Raw genomic sequence first — 17,985 nt, forward strand, 5'->3', positions numbered from 1 at the left:
TCCAAGCTCCAGTCCTCTCTCCTTCCTCCTCTTCCTCTGTCTGCCTGAAGCAGGGGGGTTTATTAGGTTCCTAACAGGGCCTTAAATTGACTGCAGGTGCTCCAATTAACCTGCAGCCACCTTCCCTAGTCTACAGGGAACCACACCTCAATTAGCCTTGAGCTTATATATTTCCCCTCTAGCACTCACCCACAGCTCCCTGGCCCTCCTGTATCACACCAGCCAATGAAAATATGATGTCTTGGATGCTTGGTGTCCAAAGCCAAATTTGCATCTTGCTATTGTTGCTGAATATATTGTACTTCACTGAACTGTGCGATTCCACATTCACTTACTTTGAAAGCGGTTATTAAAACACCACTCATTCCACTGCTTGTCTGAAAGTTCTAGTGTACCCAATTAAAAAAAAATCTACATCCGTTAGGCTAAAGATAAACCAAGTAAAAGGATTGCTCCTGGGTTTTTGCATTACACATGAAAGAATCTCTGTAAAATCTCTGTGATGTGAAGTTGCATTCTAAGAGTAGCCAAGCAGTATTTTATCATTCAACATAGCAACAATCATCTGATGAAAACTACAGTGAACTAGTCCTTCAAACACCACCTAATTCACCTACCTCCATCTGGACATAATTGTATTTAAAGAACCCACATCTGCCCTCACATACAGTATGTGCACACCTATGGGTTTATCTGAGGGCAGAACTGGGCTCACACATTTGCTTTCTCCAAACAGATTTGGAGAACTAACTCATATTTCAAATTCAAAAGTTCTAGCACAACCACACGCTTCTTCTCTGTTTATATCAACCTTATACTAAAATTAATTACTCTTCACCTTGTAGATAGTGAAAGCCAGAGAGTCTTTCAAAAAAAATGAAAGCTCTATTTAAATAAATGTAAAACCCTGAAAAAGAACTTGCTGTGTTGAGAGGTAAATTCCTTTGCTTATTACCTGGAACTTCTGCATAAGGAACAGTGTTGCAAACAACAAAATTCCTACTCCCTGTTCACTAATAACAAAATTATTCATGGTTATTTCAGCAAGCACTTCTCTTTTTGCAAAGCTTCAGTCACACTTACATACACAGACATCCAGAGGCAAATGTTTCTTATGGGAAGACATATGGATTTCATGATCCTTTAAGCATGTTTAGGCTTTCAAATGAAGCACTCTATTGTTACCTTTGCAACTCAGCCTCATAATTGATTGTTTTGAAAACTGGACGCACCTCTTGATGGGGCCTTTTGACAAGGTTATTAGTCCACTTCACAGAAGCGACCTCATGAAAAGAGTGCAGAGATTTTATTTTTCAAGCAGCCTGCACTGTTTCCACAGTGTAAACAAGTAGTAAAATTTATTTTTTCCTTGAAAACTAGGCCTTGTGAATTACTGCACTGTTTACTGTGGAAAAGAACCTGCTCTTTCAACTACTGACCTTGACAAACTGTCACAGAAAACAGTAATGGCATTACACAACCAGCAAACAAGAGTGTCTGCCTCGCAGAAGCAGTTCATCTAGGAATGGTGGGAGTCTTCTCCTGCTCCTTTATTTACAGACCCTGATTTTCTAATACCTTGCAACTTTTCTAGCTATTTCACCTGTGCAAAGCGGGTGTATAATACTACCAAGTTTGTGTAGTCGTATTTCCCGCCTACTTTGGACAGAAGCAAATGAAATCAGAAGGCAGAGAAGAATCTGGCCCATAGTAAGGAATGTAGGGATTGCTATTTTCGGACGTTGGGTAAAATTTTCAAAACTGTCTAAGGATCCTGAGTCCCATTTTCTAAAGTGAATTGGGAATTTAGGGTCCTAACCCCCCTTAATTTGTAGTGAGACTTAGGTTAGGTTTCTCAATATCGACATCACCTTTGAAAATAGGATTAATCACTTTTGACAATTTTACTCATTGGTTGAGGGATGTGACAAATATACTTTTAAATGTCATGAAAGAATAATATATTGGTGCTGTTGTTTCATCCAAATGACACACAGTATTGCATAGTCATAGAAAAGGAAGTTTTAGCATCATTTAATTGTCCTCAGATACCTCATATTACTGTATCAAAATGTTAAGCATTTCATAATCAATTCAATGGAAAATACCATAGAGGTTATCAAAATATTTAATAAAATAACATATCTAGTAATGACAAAATAAACATTGTGAAAAAGGATCTCTCGGGGCAGTATGTTGCCTTGATTAAATGTCTGCAATGAAATATTGCACAACCCATTGTGCAATTGAACTCACATTTTTAAAAGGTCCTAGTACCACACAAATTTAAGATCACTATCATACATTCCTCTGCAGTGTCAGATCTTGGGTCCTTCACTGCATATTTTTTATGATGCTTTAAACGTTTCATGGAAGGTTTTAATTGCCTGTTACAAAATTTATATGCATGACATGTTGGAGTCATTTCAGTCTATCAGGATTATGCAATAAGAGCGCTATGTATTACTCTAGTGAATCTACCCCACACTAACCTGCCACACTCTGTCCATGTGCACCCTGCTGACATACATTAAACAGTTCACTTAAATGCTTTCATCTGGTCCTGTTTCAAAGAGGACTTGATCAAAGTGCATTAATGAACAGTTAATTCATGTCAGCAGGGTTCACATGGATAGTCTGAGTGTGCCAGGATAGTACAAGTAGATTCATGCCCCAATTTGCTGCAAACTAAATGTTTGTGTAGACAAGACCTAATTTGTATTTGGGGACCAGCACAATATTGAGTAGCCCCAAGACTGGCGTAATACAAAGCTGGCCCTGAGTCACGAACAGGGCCCTTTGCCATTTCCCCATGAAAAGGGAGATAATAAAGTTCCCGACCTCACAGGTGCATTGTGAGGCTAAATTCCTTACTGCTTGTAAGGATACCATGGTGGTGGGTCCCATAGGAAACAAATGAGCTTGGGGGGGTCTTTGTTTTAAAAAGTTTGCTCCTGTACTAAAACCTCCAAAACCAAATTTCTGCTCAAAGCCAAGTTCCCAATTGAACTGAACTCCCATAAAATCTGCTAGCCCCCAAAATCCTAACCAAAGCATCATGGACAGCAAACATAAGGACAAATTCTACACTCTTTGAGAAAGATTCACTAACACGGCATTTCCAACAAATCCTCCTATCGATATGGTGGTGGTTTTGGTGGGTTTGACTGTCCACAGAGCAGACATGAGGTGTGGGCTCTCTTAACCTGGTTATGTCCAGTAATATGCAGTGAAATCCTGCTGGTCTTGGCGACATCCAAAAAGAACCAAGAATATCTCCAATTAGTTCCCTACCTGCATCTAGATCAAAATCCCCCTCAGGTGAGTTTTAAGAGCCTGGATGGGGATTCTGAGTAACGTTGCAAAGAGTCCAAATTATATTACACAGGGAAACAGTTGCAGCAATGGGGCACAGCACACCCCAGAGAGTGGCTTTCCAAAGGTCTCCCCCTCCCTCTTGGCCAGGTATACCCTCCATCCAAAAGGCTGGCCCTTCAGTGAGTGAAGATTGTGTGTAAAGCTATCGCAAAGTTGGAGGGAAGGTGAAAGATGTCCCATTGTACTCGATACCCCTCCATTCCATAAAAATTGGGGCATTTCAAAAGGGTTCGCTCCACTGTCCTGCTCCCATGTTCTAAAGCAGATTTTTCAATCAGATCTAACTCAGGCAAAACTCCCACTGGGAGGTTTTCATTGTCTAAGTAAGAACAGGACTGTTGGATTTGACATATATACAGCACATATCATCAAAAAGACAATACAGTAATGGACAAATATATAGATGATATACATAGATAGATACATCTATGAATAGCTTTATGTCTATATAAAATGTATTTTATACACACATCTATGCATTAGATAGATAGCTAGAGCTATATAGAACAGCAAAGTGGATTAGACATAGAAATGGATAGTTAAAGTATCTAGAGACATATACAAAATAAGACACTCCAAATAACTATTATCTTTACCTGGCATTTAGTATTTTCCATTTTTCTCTGAAAAACTTCCAAGCAAGATCCCTGCCATGTGGATTTCGAGCTACGTGGATTATGACATCAATTGCATCTTGATCCAGGACAATTTCTGAATTGAGAGACAGGTTCAGAAGCCTTTAGGAGTGAGTCAAGGGAAAAAAAACTGTTTAGTTTTTGCCAATAAGATCCATAAAGCTCATCATCTAAAAATGAAACAGCAAAGACCAGAGATTGCTAAAAGATTTATTTAAATTGCCAGGAGAGCTCTGATTTTTATTTATGAGAGTCCAAAGACCACACGTACTTTTGAATAAAAAAAAAATCTTCAGTCCTGCAACTGGATTGTGAGTTCTCTAGAAGTAGGAAGATATTTAAGTATATTGCAGGTGCGTGGAATATTTTCAACGAAAGCTGAGATCATGTGAAATGCTCTTGACTGCATGTATCTTTATGAACTCTACACTGAGACCACGTTGATCAAAAAGTTGGCTAAGTGAACCTGGCCCTATTTATGGTTTTGAAGTGAAATCATGAAAAATTCATTCATTTGCAAGGGTCTCAATACAAAACCATGTGACATTCTAACTAGAAAGTGATTCTGTGCTCTAAAAATAGACTCTCTCATTTACAGATAAATGCTGAGATGGGGAAGCAATATCATTACTGCAACAGTTACCAATGACAAAGAATCAGAAACACATAAATAGATATTTCCACCTGTTTAACAAGTTTCTATCATCACTGCAAGTTAAGGCTTCTAACAATATTTTCTTCTCAGATACTGCTGTGGTAGAATGGAATTTCATCCAAATGAACTCCCATACATCTTCATCCATTAGTGAAACTCCTGTACAGTAAACGACATCTCTGACGTTTAGTGGGATTCTAAAAAAGCAACCCAGAGAGCATTGCATTATTAAGGAGATTCAAAGCAATGAAAAGGGATATAGGACATTACTACTTTAATTCCTGTAAAACTCCAAAAAAGTATAATAATTACGAACTTTTGGTGAATTACACTTATCTTCAAAGTTTTCCCTTCAGTGATAACTTCCAAAATCATATATTGAATTGGTAAAATTTCTGGTAGCATAGCATATGCCTGGAACTCATAGACTCATAGACTTTAAGGTCAGAAGGGATCATCATGATCATCTAGTCTGACCTCCTGCACAACGCAGGCCACAGAATCTCACCCACCCACTCCTGCAAAAAACCTCTCACCTATGTCTGAGCTATTGAAGTCCTCAAATCGTGGTTTAGAGACTTCAAGGAGCAGAGAATCCTCCAGCAAGTGACCCATGCCCCATGCTGCAGAGGAAGGCGAAAAACCCCCAGGGCCTCTTCCAATCTGCCCTGGAGGAAAATTGCTTCCCAACCCCAAATATGGCAATCAGTTGAATCCTGAGCATGTGGACAAGACTCACCAACCAGATACCCAGGAAAGAATTCTCTGTAGTAACTCAGATCCCACCCCATCTAACATCCTATCACAGGCCACTGGGCCAATTTACCATGAATAGTCAAAGTTCAATTAATTGCCAAAATCATGTTATCCCATCATACCATCTCCTCCATAAACTTATCGAGCTTAATCTTGAAGCCAGATAGGTCTTTTGCCTCCACTGCCTCCCTTGGAAGGCTGTTCCAGAACTTCACTCCTTTCCTGAACCCATCCATCACAACTCCATAGGTGTGTAAAAGTATAGTCTTATAGCTTCCTTACTCACAAATGTACCATATAACTACAAGGGCACATACATTAGCCTTCTAACTCAGCATACAGATTCGTAGATAACAAAGCCAGAAGGGACCACTGTGATCATCAGACAGGTTTCCTGTGTATCACAGGCCATAGAACTTCCCCGAATTCATTCCTGTTTGAATTAAAGCAGATCTTTTAGACAAACATCCAAGATTTATTTAAAAATTGCCAGTGATGGAGAATCCATAACAGCTCTTGGTAAGTTGTTCCAATGGTTAGTTGCCTTCACTGTTAAAAAATTATGCCTTAGTGCTGGTCTGAATTTGTCTAACTTCAACTTCCAGGCATCAGATCTGATACCTTTGTCTGCTAGATTGAAGAGACCACCATTAAGCATTTGTGCCTCATGTAAGTGTTTACAGACTGTGATCAAGTCACCCCTTAACCTTTTTTGTTAAGCTAAGTAGATTGAGCTCCTTCAGTCTATCACTATAAGGCATATTTTCCAATCCTTTATTCATTCTTGTGGCTCTTCTCTGAACTCTCTCTAATTTACCAACATCCTTTTTGAATTGTACAAACCAGAACTGGACACAAGATTCCAGCAGCTGTCGCACCAGTGCCAAATACAGCGGTAAGATAACGTCTCTATACCTCAACTCCAGGTTCCCTTGTTTATGCATCCAAGGACTGTATTAGCCCTTTTGGCCATAGCATTGCATTGCAAGCTCATGTTCAGCTGCTTGTCCACCACAACCTCCAAATCCTTTTCAGACTCACTGCTTCCTAGGATAGAGTCCCCCACCCTGTAAGTATGGCCAATGTTCTTTGTTCCAAGATATATACGTTTACATTTAGTCATATTAAAATGCATATTGTTCGCTTGCGCCCAGCTTAACAAGTGATCCAGATCGCTCTGTGCAACTGACCTGTTCTCTTTATTATTTACCTGTCTCCCAATTTTTGTGTCATCTGCAAATTTATCACTAATGATTTTATGTTTTCTTCTAGGTCATTACTAAAAATGTTAAATAGTATAGGGCCAAGAACTGATCCCTATGGGACCCCATTAGAAACATGCCCACTTAATGGTGATTGTCCATTTACAATTAAATTTTGAGACCTATCAATTAGCCAACTTTTAATCCATTTAATGTATGCCCTGTCAATTTTATATTATTCTATTTTTTAATCAAAATGTTCCAAGATGCCTTACAGAAGTCTAAGTATATTAACTCAACACTATTACCTGTATCACCCCAACTTATGATCTCATTAAAAATGTATCAAAATAGTTTGACAGCATCTTTTTTCCATAAACCTATATTGACTGGCATTAATTATATTACCCTCTTTTAATTCTTTATTAATCAAATCCCATATCAACAGCTCCATCATCTTGCCTTGGATGGAAGTCAGATTGACGGGCCTATAATTACCCAGGTCATCCCATTTACCCTTTTTAAATGTCAGCTCTTTTAAAACTCTTGGACACGAGTTTTCCAGACCTGCTGATTTTAAAACGTCAAACTTTAGTAACTGCTGTTTTAAAATCGTAGAATCATAGAATATCAGGGTTGGAAGGGACCTCAGGAGGTCATCTAGTCCAACCCCCTGCTCAAAGCAGGACCAATCCCCAACTAAATCATCCCAGCCAGGGCTTTGTCAAGCCTGACCTCAAAAATATCTAAGGATGGAGATTCCACCACCTCCCTAGGTAACGCATTCCAGTGTTTCACGACACTCCTAGTGAAAAAGTTTTTCCTAATATCCAACCTAAACCTTCCCCACTGCAACTTGAGACCATTACTCCTTGTTCTGTCATCTGCTACCACTGAGAACAGTCTAGAGCCATCCTCTTTGGAACCCCCTTTCAGATAGTTGAAAGCAGCTATCAAATCCCCCCTCATTCTTCTCTTCCGCAGACTAACCAATCCCAGTTCCCTCAGCCTCTCCTCATAAGTCATGTGCTTTAGTCCCCTAATCATTTTTGTTGCCCTCCGCTGGACGCTTTCCAATTTTTTCACATCCTTCTTGTAGTGTGGTGCCCAAAACTGGACACAATACTCCAGATGAGGCCTCACCAATGTCAAATAGAGGGGAATGATCACGTCCCTCGATCTGCTGGCAATGCCCCTACATATACACCCCAAAATGCCATTGGCCTTCTTGGCAACAAGGACACACTATTGACTCATATCCAGCTTCTTGTCCACTGTAACCCCTAGGTCCTTTTCTGCAGAACTGCTGCCTAGCCATTCGGTCCCTACTCTGTAGCGGTGCATGGGATTCTTCTGTCCTAAGTGCAGGACTCTGCACTTGTCCTTGTTGAACCTCATCAGATTTCTTTTGGCCCAATCCTCTGATTTGTCTAGGTCCCTCTGTATCCTATCCCTACCCTCCAGCATATCTACCTCTCCTCCCAGTTTAGTGTCATCTGCAAACTTGCTGAGGGTGCAATCCACACCATCCTCCAGATCATTTATAAAGATATTGAACAAAACCGGCCCAAGGACCAATCCTTCCTGGCCTGGCCTGTAGTTCCCAGGATCCTCCTTCTTCCCTTTTTTAAAGATGGGCACTACATTAGCCTTTTTCCAGTGGTCCGGGACTTCCCCCGATCGCCATGAGTTTTCAAAGATAATGGCCAATGGCTCTGCAATCACATCCACCAACTCCTTTAGCACTCTTGGATGCAGCGCATCCAGCCCCATGGACTTGTGCTCGTCCAGCTTTTCTAAATAGTCCCGAACCACTTCTTTCTCCACAGAGGGCTGGTCACCTCCTCCCCATGCTGTGCTGCCCAGTGCAGTAGTCTGGGAGCTGACCTTGTTCGTGAAGACAGAGGCAAAAAAAGCATTGAGTACATTAGCTTTTTCCACATCCTCTGTCACTAGGTTGCCTCCCTCATTCAGTAAGGGGCCCACGCTTTCCTTGTCTTTCTTCTTGTTGCTAACATACCTGAAGAAACCCTTCTTGTTACTCTTAACATCTCTTGCTAGCTGCAACTCCAGGTGTGATTTGGCCTTCCCGATTTCACTCCTGCATGCCCGAGCAATATTTTTATACTCTTCCCTGGTCATTTGTTCAATCTTCCACTTCTTGCAAGCTTCTTTTTTGTGTTTAAGATCAGCAAGGATTTCACTGTTAAGCCAAGCTGGTCGCCTGCCATATTTACTATTCTTTCTACACATCGGGATGGTTTGTCCCTGTAACCTCAATAAGGATTCTTTAAAATACATCCTCCTGAGTTTGGAACAGAAAGAGGGGGTTGCCATATGATATAACAACATCATCTTTTTTCCCCAAATGCAGTAGAGAATTTTTTTAACACTTCTGCCTTTTTTGCATTATTGATAATTCTACCTTTTCAATATAGTAATTGACTGATATCATTGTCAGCATTCTTTTTGTTTCTAATATACTTAAAAATTCCTTCTTATTGTCCTTAACTCTGCCAGCCATAGAGTTCTCCTTGTTCCCTTTGCTTCCCTTATCAATTTCTATAATTCCTAGTTATGAATATAAAGAAGCTATCAATGTCCCCTTTTTTCCATTTATTATTATTTTTTATTTCTTATAGCTGCCTTCACTTCCTCTCTAAACTGGGCTGGCTTTTTAATCTAATATAGCCTTCTGCCTTGATTTTGACTTTTTGGGCAGCTAGTAAAGTGTTCTTACACAATTCCCAAAGATCATTCACATTTTTCTGATTAAATTCTTCCTACCAGCTGATTTGGCTCATAATTGTTTTCATGTTTGTGAAACTGGCCCTTTTAAAGCACCAAGCAGGGCTTAAATTCAGCCGGAGCCCGCCGGAGCAGAGGTCCAGTAAATATTTTCAAACCCACAGAAGCCCTGGCATCTCCTGCAAGGCAGGAGCCCTGGAACCTGCCATAGGGCTAAAGCGCAAGAGCCCTTGTGCCTGCTGTGGGGTTAAAGCCCTGAGCCCTAGCACCTACCACTGGATTGAAGCCTCGAGCCCTGGCGCCTGCCATGGGGCCGAAGCCACGAGCCTTGGCGTCTCCTCCCCATGGATCTGAAGCCCGGAGCCCTGGTGCTTCTTCCCAAACACCTGGGCTGAAGTTCTGAGCCCTGGCACTACCCACCCCCCATGGAGCTAAAGCCCTGAGACCCCGGCCCCGCAGCTGAAGCCTGGAGCCCCGAGTCTGTGGGGCTCTGGGAAATAATCTCTGAGAATTTAAGCCCTGGTACCAAGTATATATTTCACTGATTTGGACTTTATTCTGTGTGCACATTAGAAATCTGATCAAAGTCATGATTATTTGTACCCAAGTTATCATTATTTTTTTAGTTCAGTTCCTCTTTATCCATCAAGACAAGGTCTAATGTAGAATTTCCCCATGTTGGACGCAATATGTTTTGAGTTAGGAAATTGTCATCTATAATTAGAAATTCTAAGGACGTTTTAGTACTTGCAGCATGAGACCTCCAGCATATGTTACTCCAATTGAAATCCCCTATGATCACACAACTTTTTTTCCTACACATTATATATAGCTGCATTAAGGAGCCAGTCATCATGTTCCCTAGTGTGATTTGGTGGTCTGTCGCAGACGCCATCTAATAACCAGCTTGTGCTTTATCTATTAAGACACTGATACATAAACATTCAAGATCATTTTCTTCTGTTATGGTACTATGGTGTGATGTCATCTGAGTGAATAGTGCCTTATAGTGATATTGCTGGAAGAAAAGGAAATACATGGAGACTCACCGAACTGATCAGCATGCCAATGAGTAAATCAGCTATGCAGTAAAGTCACAGTCAGTTGATGGACAGCTCAGATAATTTAATCTCAGACCATCGTTTACTGAAGCAGTCTCTCAGGGCTAAATTCACAACCTGGCACAGCAAGTACATTGGTACCAACAACATACACTAGCAACGGAGTTTGGCTCTCAGACTCTACTATCCTCTTTCTCATTTCTGATGCATGTTTCTCAGGTGTAACATTTTCCACTGAAAAATATTTTTACTGATAAAAATAGAAACTTCTCAGAAAAATACTTGTCTACTTTGCTGAATATTTCTAATGCTTCCAGTTACTATTGCTGGGCTAAAATGTCTGGGGTGCAGCACACTGCAAAAACCATTTATAATTATAAAGTTGAAAAGAGACTGTCATTATGGATACTGTCAAACAAATATCTGAGTTGCAGGATCATGATACTGAAAGACCGAGTGAAATTTTCTTTGTAAATTTTATTATAGCGTACGCTACCGCAAAAGTTACAGTGAAGGTCACATTGAGACACGCTCATTAAAAGCCCATTTTTTTCCACCTACTCAGAACCTTCAGAACATTTTTTTTGTGGGCTGAAGCTTTCTATTCTTAGCCTCTACTCAATGGTGAGTATTATTGTAATATTTCAACAAAATCCCTTTGGTCATGTTTTAATCACTGGAAAGTGAAAATATTATGCCTTTTCAACATTTTAAGGCTTCTATTGCTCATCGGTACATCGAGAGAAGTCAGAAAAAAAGCCTCCAAACCATATATTGGCCACTGAGACATAGTAAAGGCACTGTAACTCTAAATGGTTAAGAGAGGTCCCAGCAGAATTATGTCAGCCTATAATAGTTCCCCTGTTACAGAACCATGTTGTCTTACCCACATTAACAACAAACCACTGTGTGAGAACCCAGCCATCCCTAACCACAACAGACAATCTCACATTCACATGGTTATACTTACAGCACAGGCAAGTCCTATATGTTTAACTGAAACAGACACAGCACAAACCTTCCCCTCACCCCCCACCCCCACCCCAAAAAATCAAATTCGGAGTCTCTTTCTGGTGTTGCTACCTGCCTTCACCCATTACTTTTTAAACATTCTGTAATTCTCCTAACATTGGTGGAGTTCAGCCTGTGCCCAGCCTACACCAGTGATTCCTTGGTTGCTAATACCGGTGGAGATACATCAGTGCTAGACTAGGAGTAGGAAAACTGCCTAGAATTCTCAGTGTAGACAAGGCCTATGTTATCAGAAGCTGTCTCCAGACAAACTTTCTAACTGTAAAGATAGTTAAATACTGGATGAGGCTTTCGAAGGTGGTTATGGAATCTCTGTCATTGCACATTTCTAACAACAGATTGGACAAACACCTGCCAGGGATGGTCTAGGTATACTTGCCTCTGCCTCAATATGAGGGGGCTGGACTAGATCACTGGTTCTCAAACTAGGGCATTAATTGAGGTTTTTTTATTTAATTTCCGTCTGTGGGTGCTTATTGAAAAAGAAAGGAATAAAAGAGAGATATAAACTGCCTGCCCCTGTTAGTGTTTGAAAAGTCCCAATTTGGTTTTAAGAGTGAGTTAAAAGTACGGCTCCCATTCAAATTCAATAGAACTTGTGCTTCTATCTCAGTTAAGTGCTTCTGAAAATCTCACTCTAAATTCACACCTCCCTGAGATGAACAAGGCTTGGAGAATAAAGTTTAAAACTCACTGAAGTGAACGGCTGGTAGAAGTGATAAGTTCACACCTTTGCCACTACTATCAGAATCATAGAAATGTAGAGCTGGAGGAGACCTTGAGAGGTCATCTAGTCCAGTGGTTCTCAAACTAGGGCCGCCACTTGTTCAGGGAAAGCCCCTGGCGGGCCGGGCTGGTTTGTTTACCTGCTGCGTCCACAGGTTCGGCTGATCGCAGCTCCCACTGGCCGCGGTTCACCGCTCCAGGCCAATGGGAGCTGCAGGAAGGGCGGCCAGCAGATCCCTTGGCCCACACCGCTTCCCGCAGCCCCCATTGGCCTGGATCAGCAAACCGTGGCCAGTGAGAGTCGCGATAGGCCGAACCTGCGGATGAGGCAGGTAAACAAACCTGCATAAGCAACACAGATGGAAATTAAATAAAACAACCTCTATTAATGCTACATTAAGTTTACATATATAAACACAGGATATCAGGGAATACTAAAATGTGCTGATTTACATGAGCGGAGGATTTGTCTCAATGTTTTCTAAATCAAATTAACTTAACTATATTGCAACTATATCGATACTTCTGATTATTAGATGCAATAGCACACATACATACATAGGCATATAGACACATTGTATGCAATGCGGACAGTTTATTCTGAGAGCATAAATTTTTTATTCCCTGATTATATTTGTGTGTGGGTTTAAATGCTGTCTAACTTCAACGTTCCGTTATTTTTCATCAATTTTGGATTTAATACATTGACAACAATGAGAAGAATGTATGTTTAATGAAAATGGGATGAGGACATTATCATGACATTTGGAGCGGACAACTGATATCCTCAGTGAATGTAACAAAATTAACCAACCATAGTCAGGTTTTACTGTACTGGCAAAAGTACTTTATGTCTTGACTCAGATACTGCATCATGTTTAAAAGAGTGAGTAGCTCTTATTGGACTGTCCCAACAGAACTGTTTTCTTTGGCTTATTACAAGATACACAACTTGTGAACAAAAGCACCAAGGAACTAAAAGGTATCTGCAAAGAAGTAATTCTTTGCAGGTTGATTGTCCCATTAATCAGAGTGGCACACATTGCACATTGGAGGAATTATCACTCAGTGTTTGGATACAATCGGTAGCAGTGCTGAAGTGAACACTGTGGCAGCTCGGGGGACGTCTGACCTCAGAATGATAGTGAGGACAGAGTTCCTTGCTTCTGAGGCTTCCATCTTTCACAAGTTACAGCACAGCTCATCAAATTCAACTGACTTTCCTGGCTGCCTCATCTTTTTTGTTTTATGTGACAAGAGTAGTGATCTGAGCATTAACTGGAAGATCATTTGTATCCTGTGTGGAGGAAGAGGAATTTGGACACAGATGGCATTGATCACATATCAATAGCCTCAACACCACTATGTATTTTGTAAATGAAACTCTTTTGACACCAAATCTGTAAAGGCACATTTGCAGCACCACAGCAAATCTATTCAATATCATACAGCCAAGAGCTCTAGGGAAGTTTTTAGATCTCCTTGTATAAGCTAAGTCATTAGGACAAAATGAAATTAACCCCCCCCCCCCCCCGCCACTATTTTTTAAAGCCTGAGCTTCAATAACTACAAAACCTATGGCTATGAAAAGCTACAAATTACTCCTGTGAGAGGTCTGTAATCAGGATTATAGACATGGGTTTCCTTTCTGGGGAAATGAAAATTGTTTATGAAAATGTGAATATCCCCAAAGTCATTTCTCTTTAACTATTGCCTCAACAGTAAACTTTCTAATTGAATTTTCTCCATTTCTGGGGATTCTTGCTCCCCCTTCCCTCCAGTTATTATGGGCCCGTATTTCATCATTATCTAAACATGTGGAAATCTCTCAGGTCTAGATTTTGTAGTTGTACAGCTCCATGGAAAATGTGCTTTTAAAATTGCAGTTCCATAGCACCAGTTCAGTATGCAGAATGTTGGCCTACTGGATTAATTGAACTGAACAGGTAAAATTAACTATTGTTTCAGTATTATTGAGCTAGTAACACTGAAGAACATATTATCTTGTTGTATTAAATCTCTTCTGGGCTATGTAGACTGCTGGCATTTTTAAAGTGATATAATGGATACTTCAGAGAAATGATAAAAATTAATTTTTGAAAGCATAATTCTGAATGCTAATATGATGAATTTAAACTTATTTGTCTTGCTAAATAGATATGATGGTGAGGCTAAGATATGAGGCCAGCAAAGCTCATGTTTAAAATTTAAACATTTGGAAAATATGTTAAAAATTAAACAATTAGAAAAAAAATTATTAAAATCCTGCTGTACCTTTACAGGAAAATCTTTTTTTACAATCCTGAATAGTAAAGCTTTACAATGAATTAAGAATAATCTTCTAAGTTAAAATGAATTGGTATGTACTTGCTCCTATTTAAACAATGTTCTAACAATTGGAAATACTCATAAAATCAGACCATAATTATTTATCTTCTAGGCAAATTGTGTTCTAATTTCTTAAAATGCAACTGCATGCAGTTTAGTCAGTTCTTTTATTAAGTGACAAGTTTCATTACCATTTAGGCTAATATTTGACAAAGGAAATTAATCAGAAGCTCCATTCTTTATTTTTTTTACAGTTTACCTTTAACAGAAGCTTATTTTCCTTGATGACTATATTTACAGCATTGTTTATTAGGTTACAAACCTCAGATAATATTAAAAGAATGGCACTCATGGAATACTGTATTAGCACTGCATCTCCTAAAACATCAAACTAATGATGCCACATGGGTAACAGTACATTGTTATGTGTCTCTTCTAAGAAGATAATCACAGTTTTTGCCCCTCTTCATTACTTATTTTTATTACAGTAGCCTAACACAAACCATTGAACCATTGTGCTAGGTATTATACATACACACGGGAGGAGAAGGTGCCTTCTTCCGAAGTGTTTACAATTGGAATGGACAGAACAGACAAAAGGTGAAATCTTGGACACACTGAGGTCAGTGGGAAAACTCCTATTGATTTTAGTAGGTCCAGGATTTCAGTGAAAGGGTGGTAGAAGGAAGTCTTATTATCCCCATTTGACATATGGGAAACTGAGGCACAGAGAGATAAAGGGACTTGCATAAGGACACACTGGATGGCTAAGGCAGAACCAAGAACTGAACCCAGATCACATGAGGTTCAGTCCAACGCCTTAACCACAAGATCACCTATCCTCTCTCCAATGACTATTTCTAGCTACACCCAGTGCCAGTTATGCAATATAATTTTTTAATGTCTGAACGGCAAGCTGTACATTAACTTGGGCAGCCCATCTCTGCTATAGATTTTTGATGTTTTGTCCTTTGTTGGCATTTTTTCTACCTCCAAAATGGCCCTTCCTTTCAAATTGCTTTTCTTTATTGTGGCTGGCATTTTGGTTGTTCATCAAACAAACAAACAAACAAACAAACAAACAAACTGAAGAAATCTGTCAAAGTTCTAAAGTCTTCAAATTAATTTGTTTGGGATGTTGTTTACTTAAAATCAGTAGAAGGGGCAGGAGATCTTTCTGTGATCATCTAGAAAACTGAGGAAGCAAAGCTGTTACTTGGAGGAAGTGCCCAATAAACAACACATTTTCTATTTACTTGTAACTAGATGCAATCCTTTCTTCTATTAGACATACTCCCTAGATCCTCTTTCACAACACCATATCCACTATTTCCTTGATTAACTCATGCACTCAGCAGTCTTTTCTTCCTCCTTAAACAGTTTTATTGACTTGACTGTAAGATTCCACTCAAATGTTGTAACAACCTATCAATTAGTTAAATTACTTCAGCAACATTGGCTGCCACCATCTGGCTGTACTCTAATAACATTGCAAAATATAATGTATCTCCACATCTGTATCCACACAGATACAGATCTTCAACAATGAATTTTCAAAGTCATTAAAATGTACAGAAGTTGATAACACAGAAGAAATGATCTGGGGTTGTTTGTTTGTGTTGTGTTTTACATTCTACATACATGTATGTATGAAAAAATAGTCTTTTCTCTGTATTCTCACAGCTTCCATAAGTCTAATGACTTCTGAAAATTAAGTGATGAACATCAAAACTTTGTACAGAAGTAACGTGTCTTCTAGATATCTCACACATATCATTAACCTTTTAAGCCACACATCCACAAACACTCATGCTCCCAATTAAAGTTAAGCACAGGTATAAGTGTTTGCAAGATCAGGGCCTTAGTGTACAGATGTGAAATGAAGTGACAAAACGATGCATCTCAAAGCAGCAGACAGAGGAAGAAAGAGAAGAAAAAGAAGGAAAACTGTTACTTTTGGGATATGTATTTGATTTTTTGTCATTTGGCCCAGACTTCATTAGAATGTATATCAACTAATGACTAAGAAATCTGTGTTATCTACCACTGACCTGAGCCTACAAACATGTTGCAATTGTTGTTGCAGTACAATGTTTCTTTATGGTGGTATTTCCAGAGTACTTAAAGGTTGATAAAGTAAAGAGGTGAAACAAATTAGGCAGCCAGATTAGTGTGAATCAATTGTCTCTTGAAGAGTAAATACAAATTGTTCGTACTGAATATGAGAATCTAGTATTCTCAAATTAGGGCTCTTGGGTACTATTGTCTTTGTGCAAATTATCTGACTGATGACATTCTTACTTCATCACTTGCACCTTTCTTATGACTGATATAGAGAAAATTCATATCTCTAACATTGCACTCAGATATATGTGAAACCCTGTGAAATAGCAAATGTAGAAACTACTGGACAAGCTCCAAGCTGAATGGATACATTTAAAAACATCTCTTACAAGATAATTAGATCTCAGGATACTATATTCTGTGGTATAAAGGGGAAGCAAGATGTGCAAAGACGGGTGCTAATGACCTGAAACTCATGAGAGGGAGGGGAATGGCTGTTTCATAGCATACCTTCTCCTAGGGGATCTATGGGAACACCTCTGTACTGATGACAAGACAAAGCCAGAGATCTTTGGGTTTTCAGTCAGACCAATGTTAACTTCCTTCTGTTCCCTGCAAAGGTGGTTTATTGTGTAGACACAGAAGGAATGTAAATGTCAAGATGAGTTTTGTGGGAAAAATGACCTGGGAGTAGAGAGGAATGTGAAGGCCAGGGTACAGAATGCAAGGACAATCCATGTTTTGCAAGGTTTCTCGAACATTCTCTTTCTACTTACTCAAGGTGGCAATCCTTCTCCTGTCAGGGAAGCCTATAGGGCCAACACCATGACATGAACTTGTGGAGACTGCAAAGTATTTTTTCTCTTCTACAGATTTTGTTTTCATGGGAGGGAAGCCTGGAGTAAGGTATTTAAGTATGTTGGCTCACAGGCATTCCTGAACCCTTCAATATTATATTTATGCAATTTATATTTATTATATTTATATAGTTTGTTTTCATAAAATGTCCTTTATGGCTATGAGACCTATCAGGAATCCTGTGGTTAAAAACCAGAACAGATGTGCATCCAGGATCTACTTAGTCTTCCCCATGAAGTTGGAACAGTGCCCTCTGAAAAGTTCAGTGACCACTGTGTTATGGAAAAGATGCTGGACAATATTCTATTTTGACAGGGTCAGTTCATCGTATTATTGTAAATATTATCTACTCTGCTGGAAGTTGTTTCAGTAATTAATTAACCATATGCCTCCCTACACTGGATCATACCTTCTGACCCATGAGAACTACAAAAAGTATACTCAGAATAGAACAAAGAAAACAAAGTGTTAAAAATGTTGAATATTGTATATCAGCTGGGCTAACCTATAAGACGACACCCTTGTGAATAAGCAGTTGATTA

At 39.5% G+C, this 17,985-nt stretch overlaps 1 protein-coding gene across 2 annotated transcripts in view; it reads right to left on the minus strand.

Annotated features, from left to right (window-relative positions):
- TRHDE (thyrotropin releasing hormone degrading enzyme) overlaps positions 1 to 17,985 on the minus strand; it is a 324,392-nt gene that overhangs the window by 12,335 nt on the left and 294,072 nt on the right. For both annotated transcript variants that reach the window (XM_043547744.1, XM_007054797.4), the window contains 2 exons: positions 4,698 to 4,865; positions 3,975 to 4,115 (listed from right to left, as the gene is read on the minus strand). In XM_043547744.1, the coding sequence (XP_043403679.1) occupies positions 3,975 to 4,115; positions 4,698 to 4,865 (309 nt within the window). The remainder of the gene's footprint in view (positions 1 to 3,974; positions 4,116 to 4,697; positions 4,866 to 17,985) is intronic.

This window comes from Chelonia mydas, chromosome 1 (assembly GCF_015237465.2).
Source record: "Chelonia mydas isolate rCheMyd1 chromosome 1, rCheMyd1.pri.v2, whole genome shotgun sequence".
Lineage (NCBI taxonomy): Eukaryota > Metazoa > Chordata > Testudines > Cheloniidae > Chelonia > Chelonia mydas.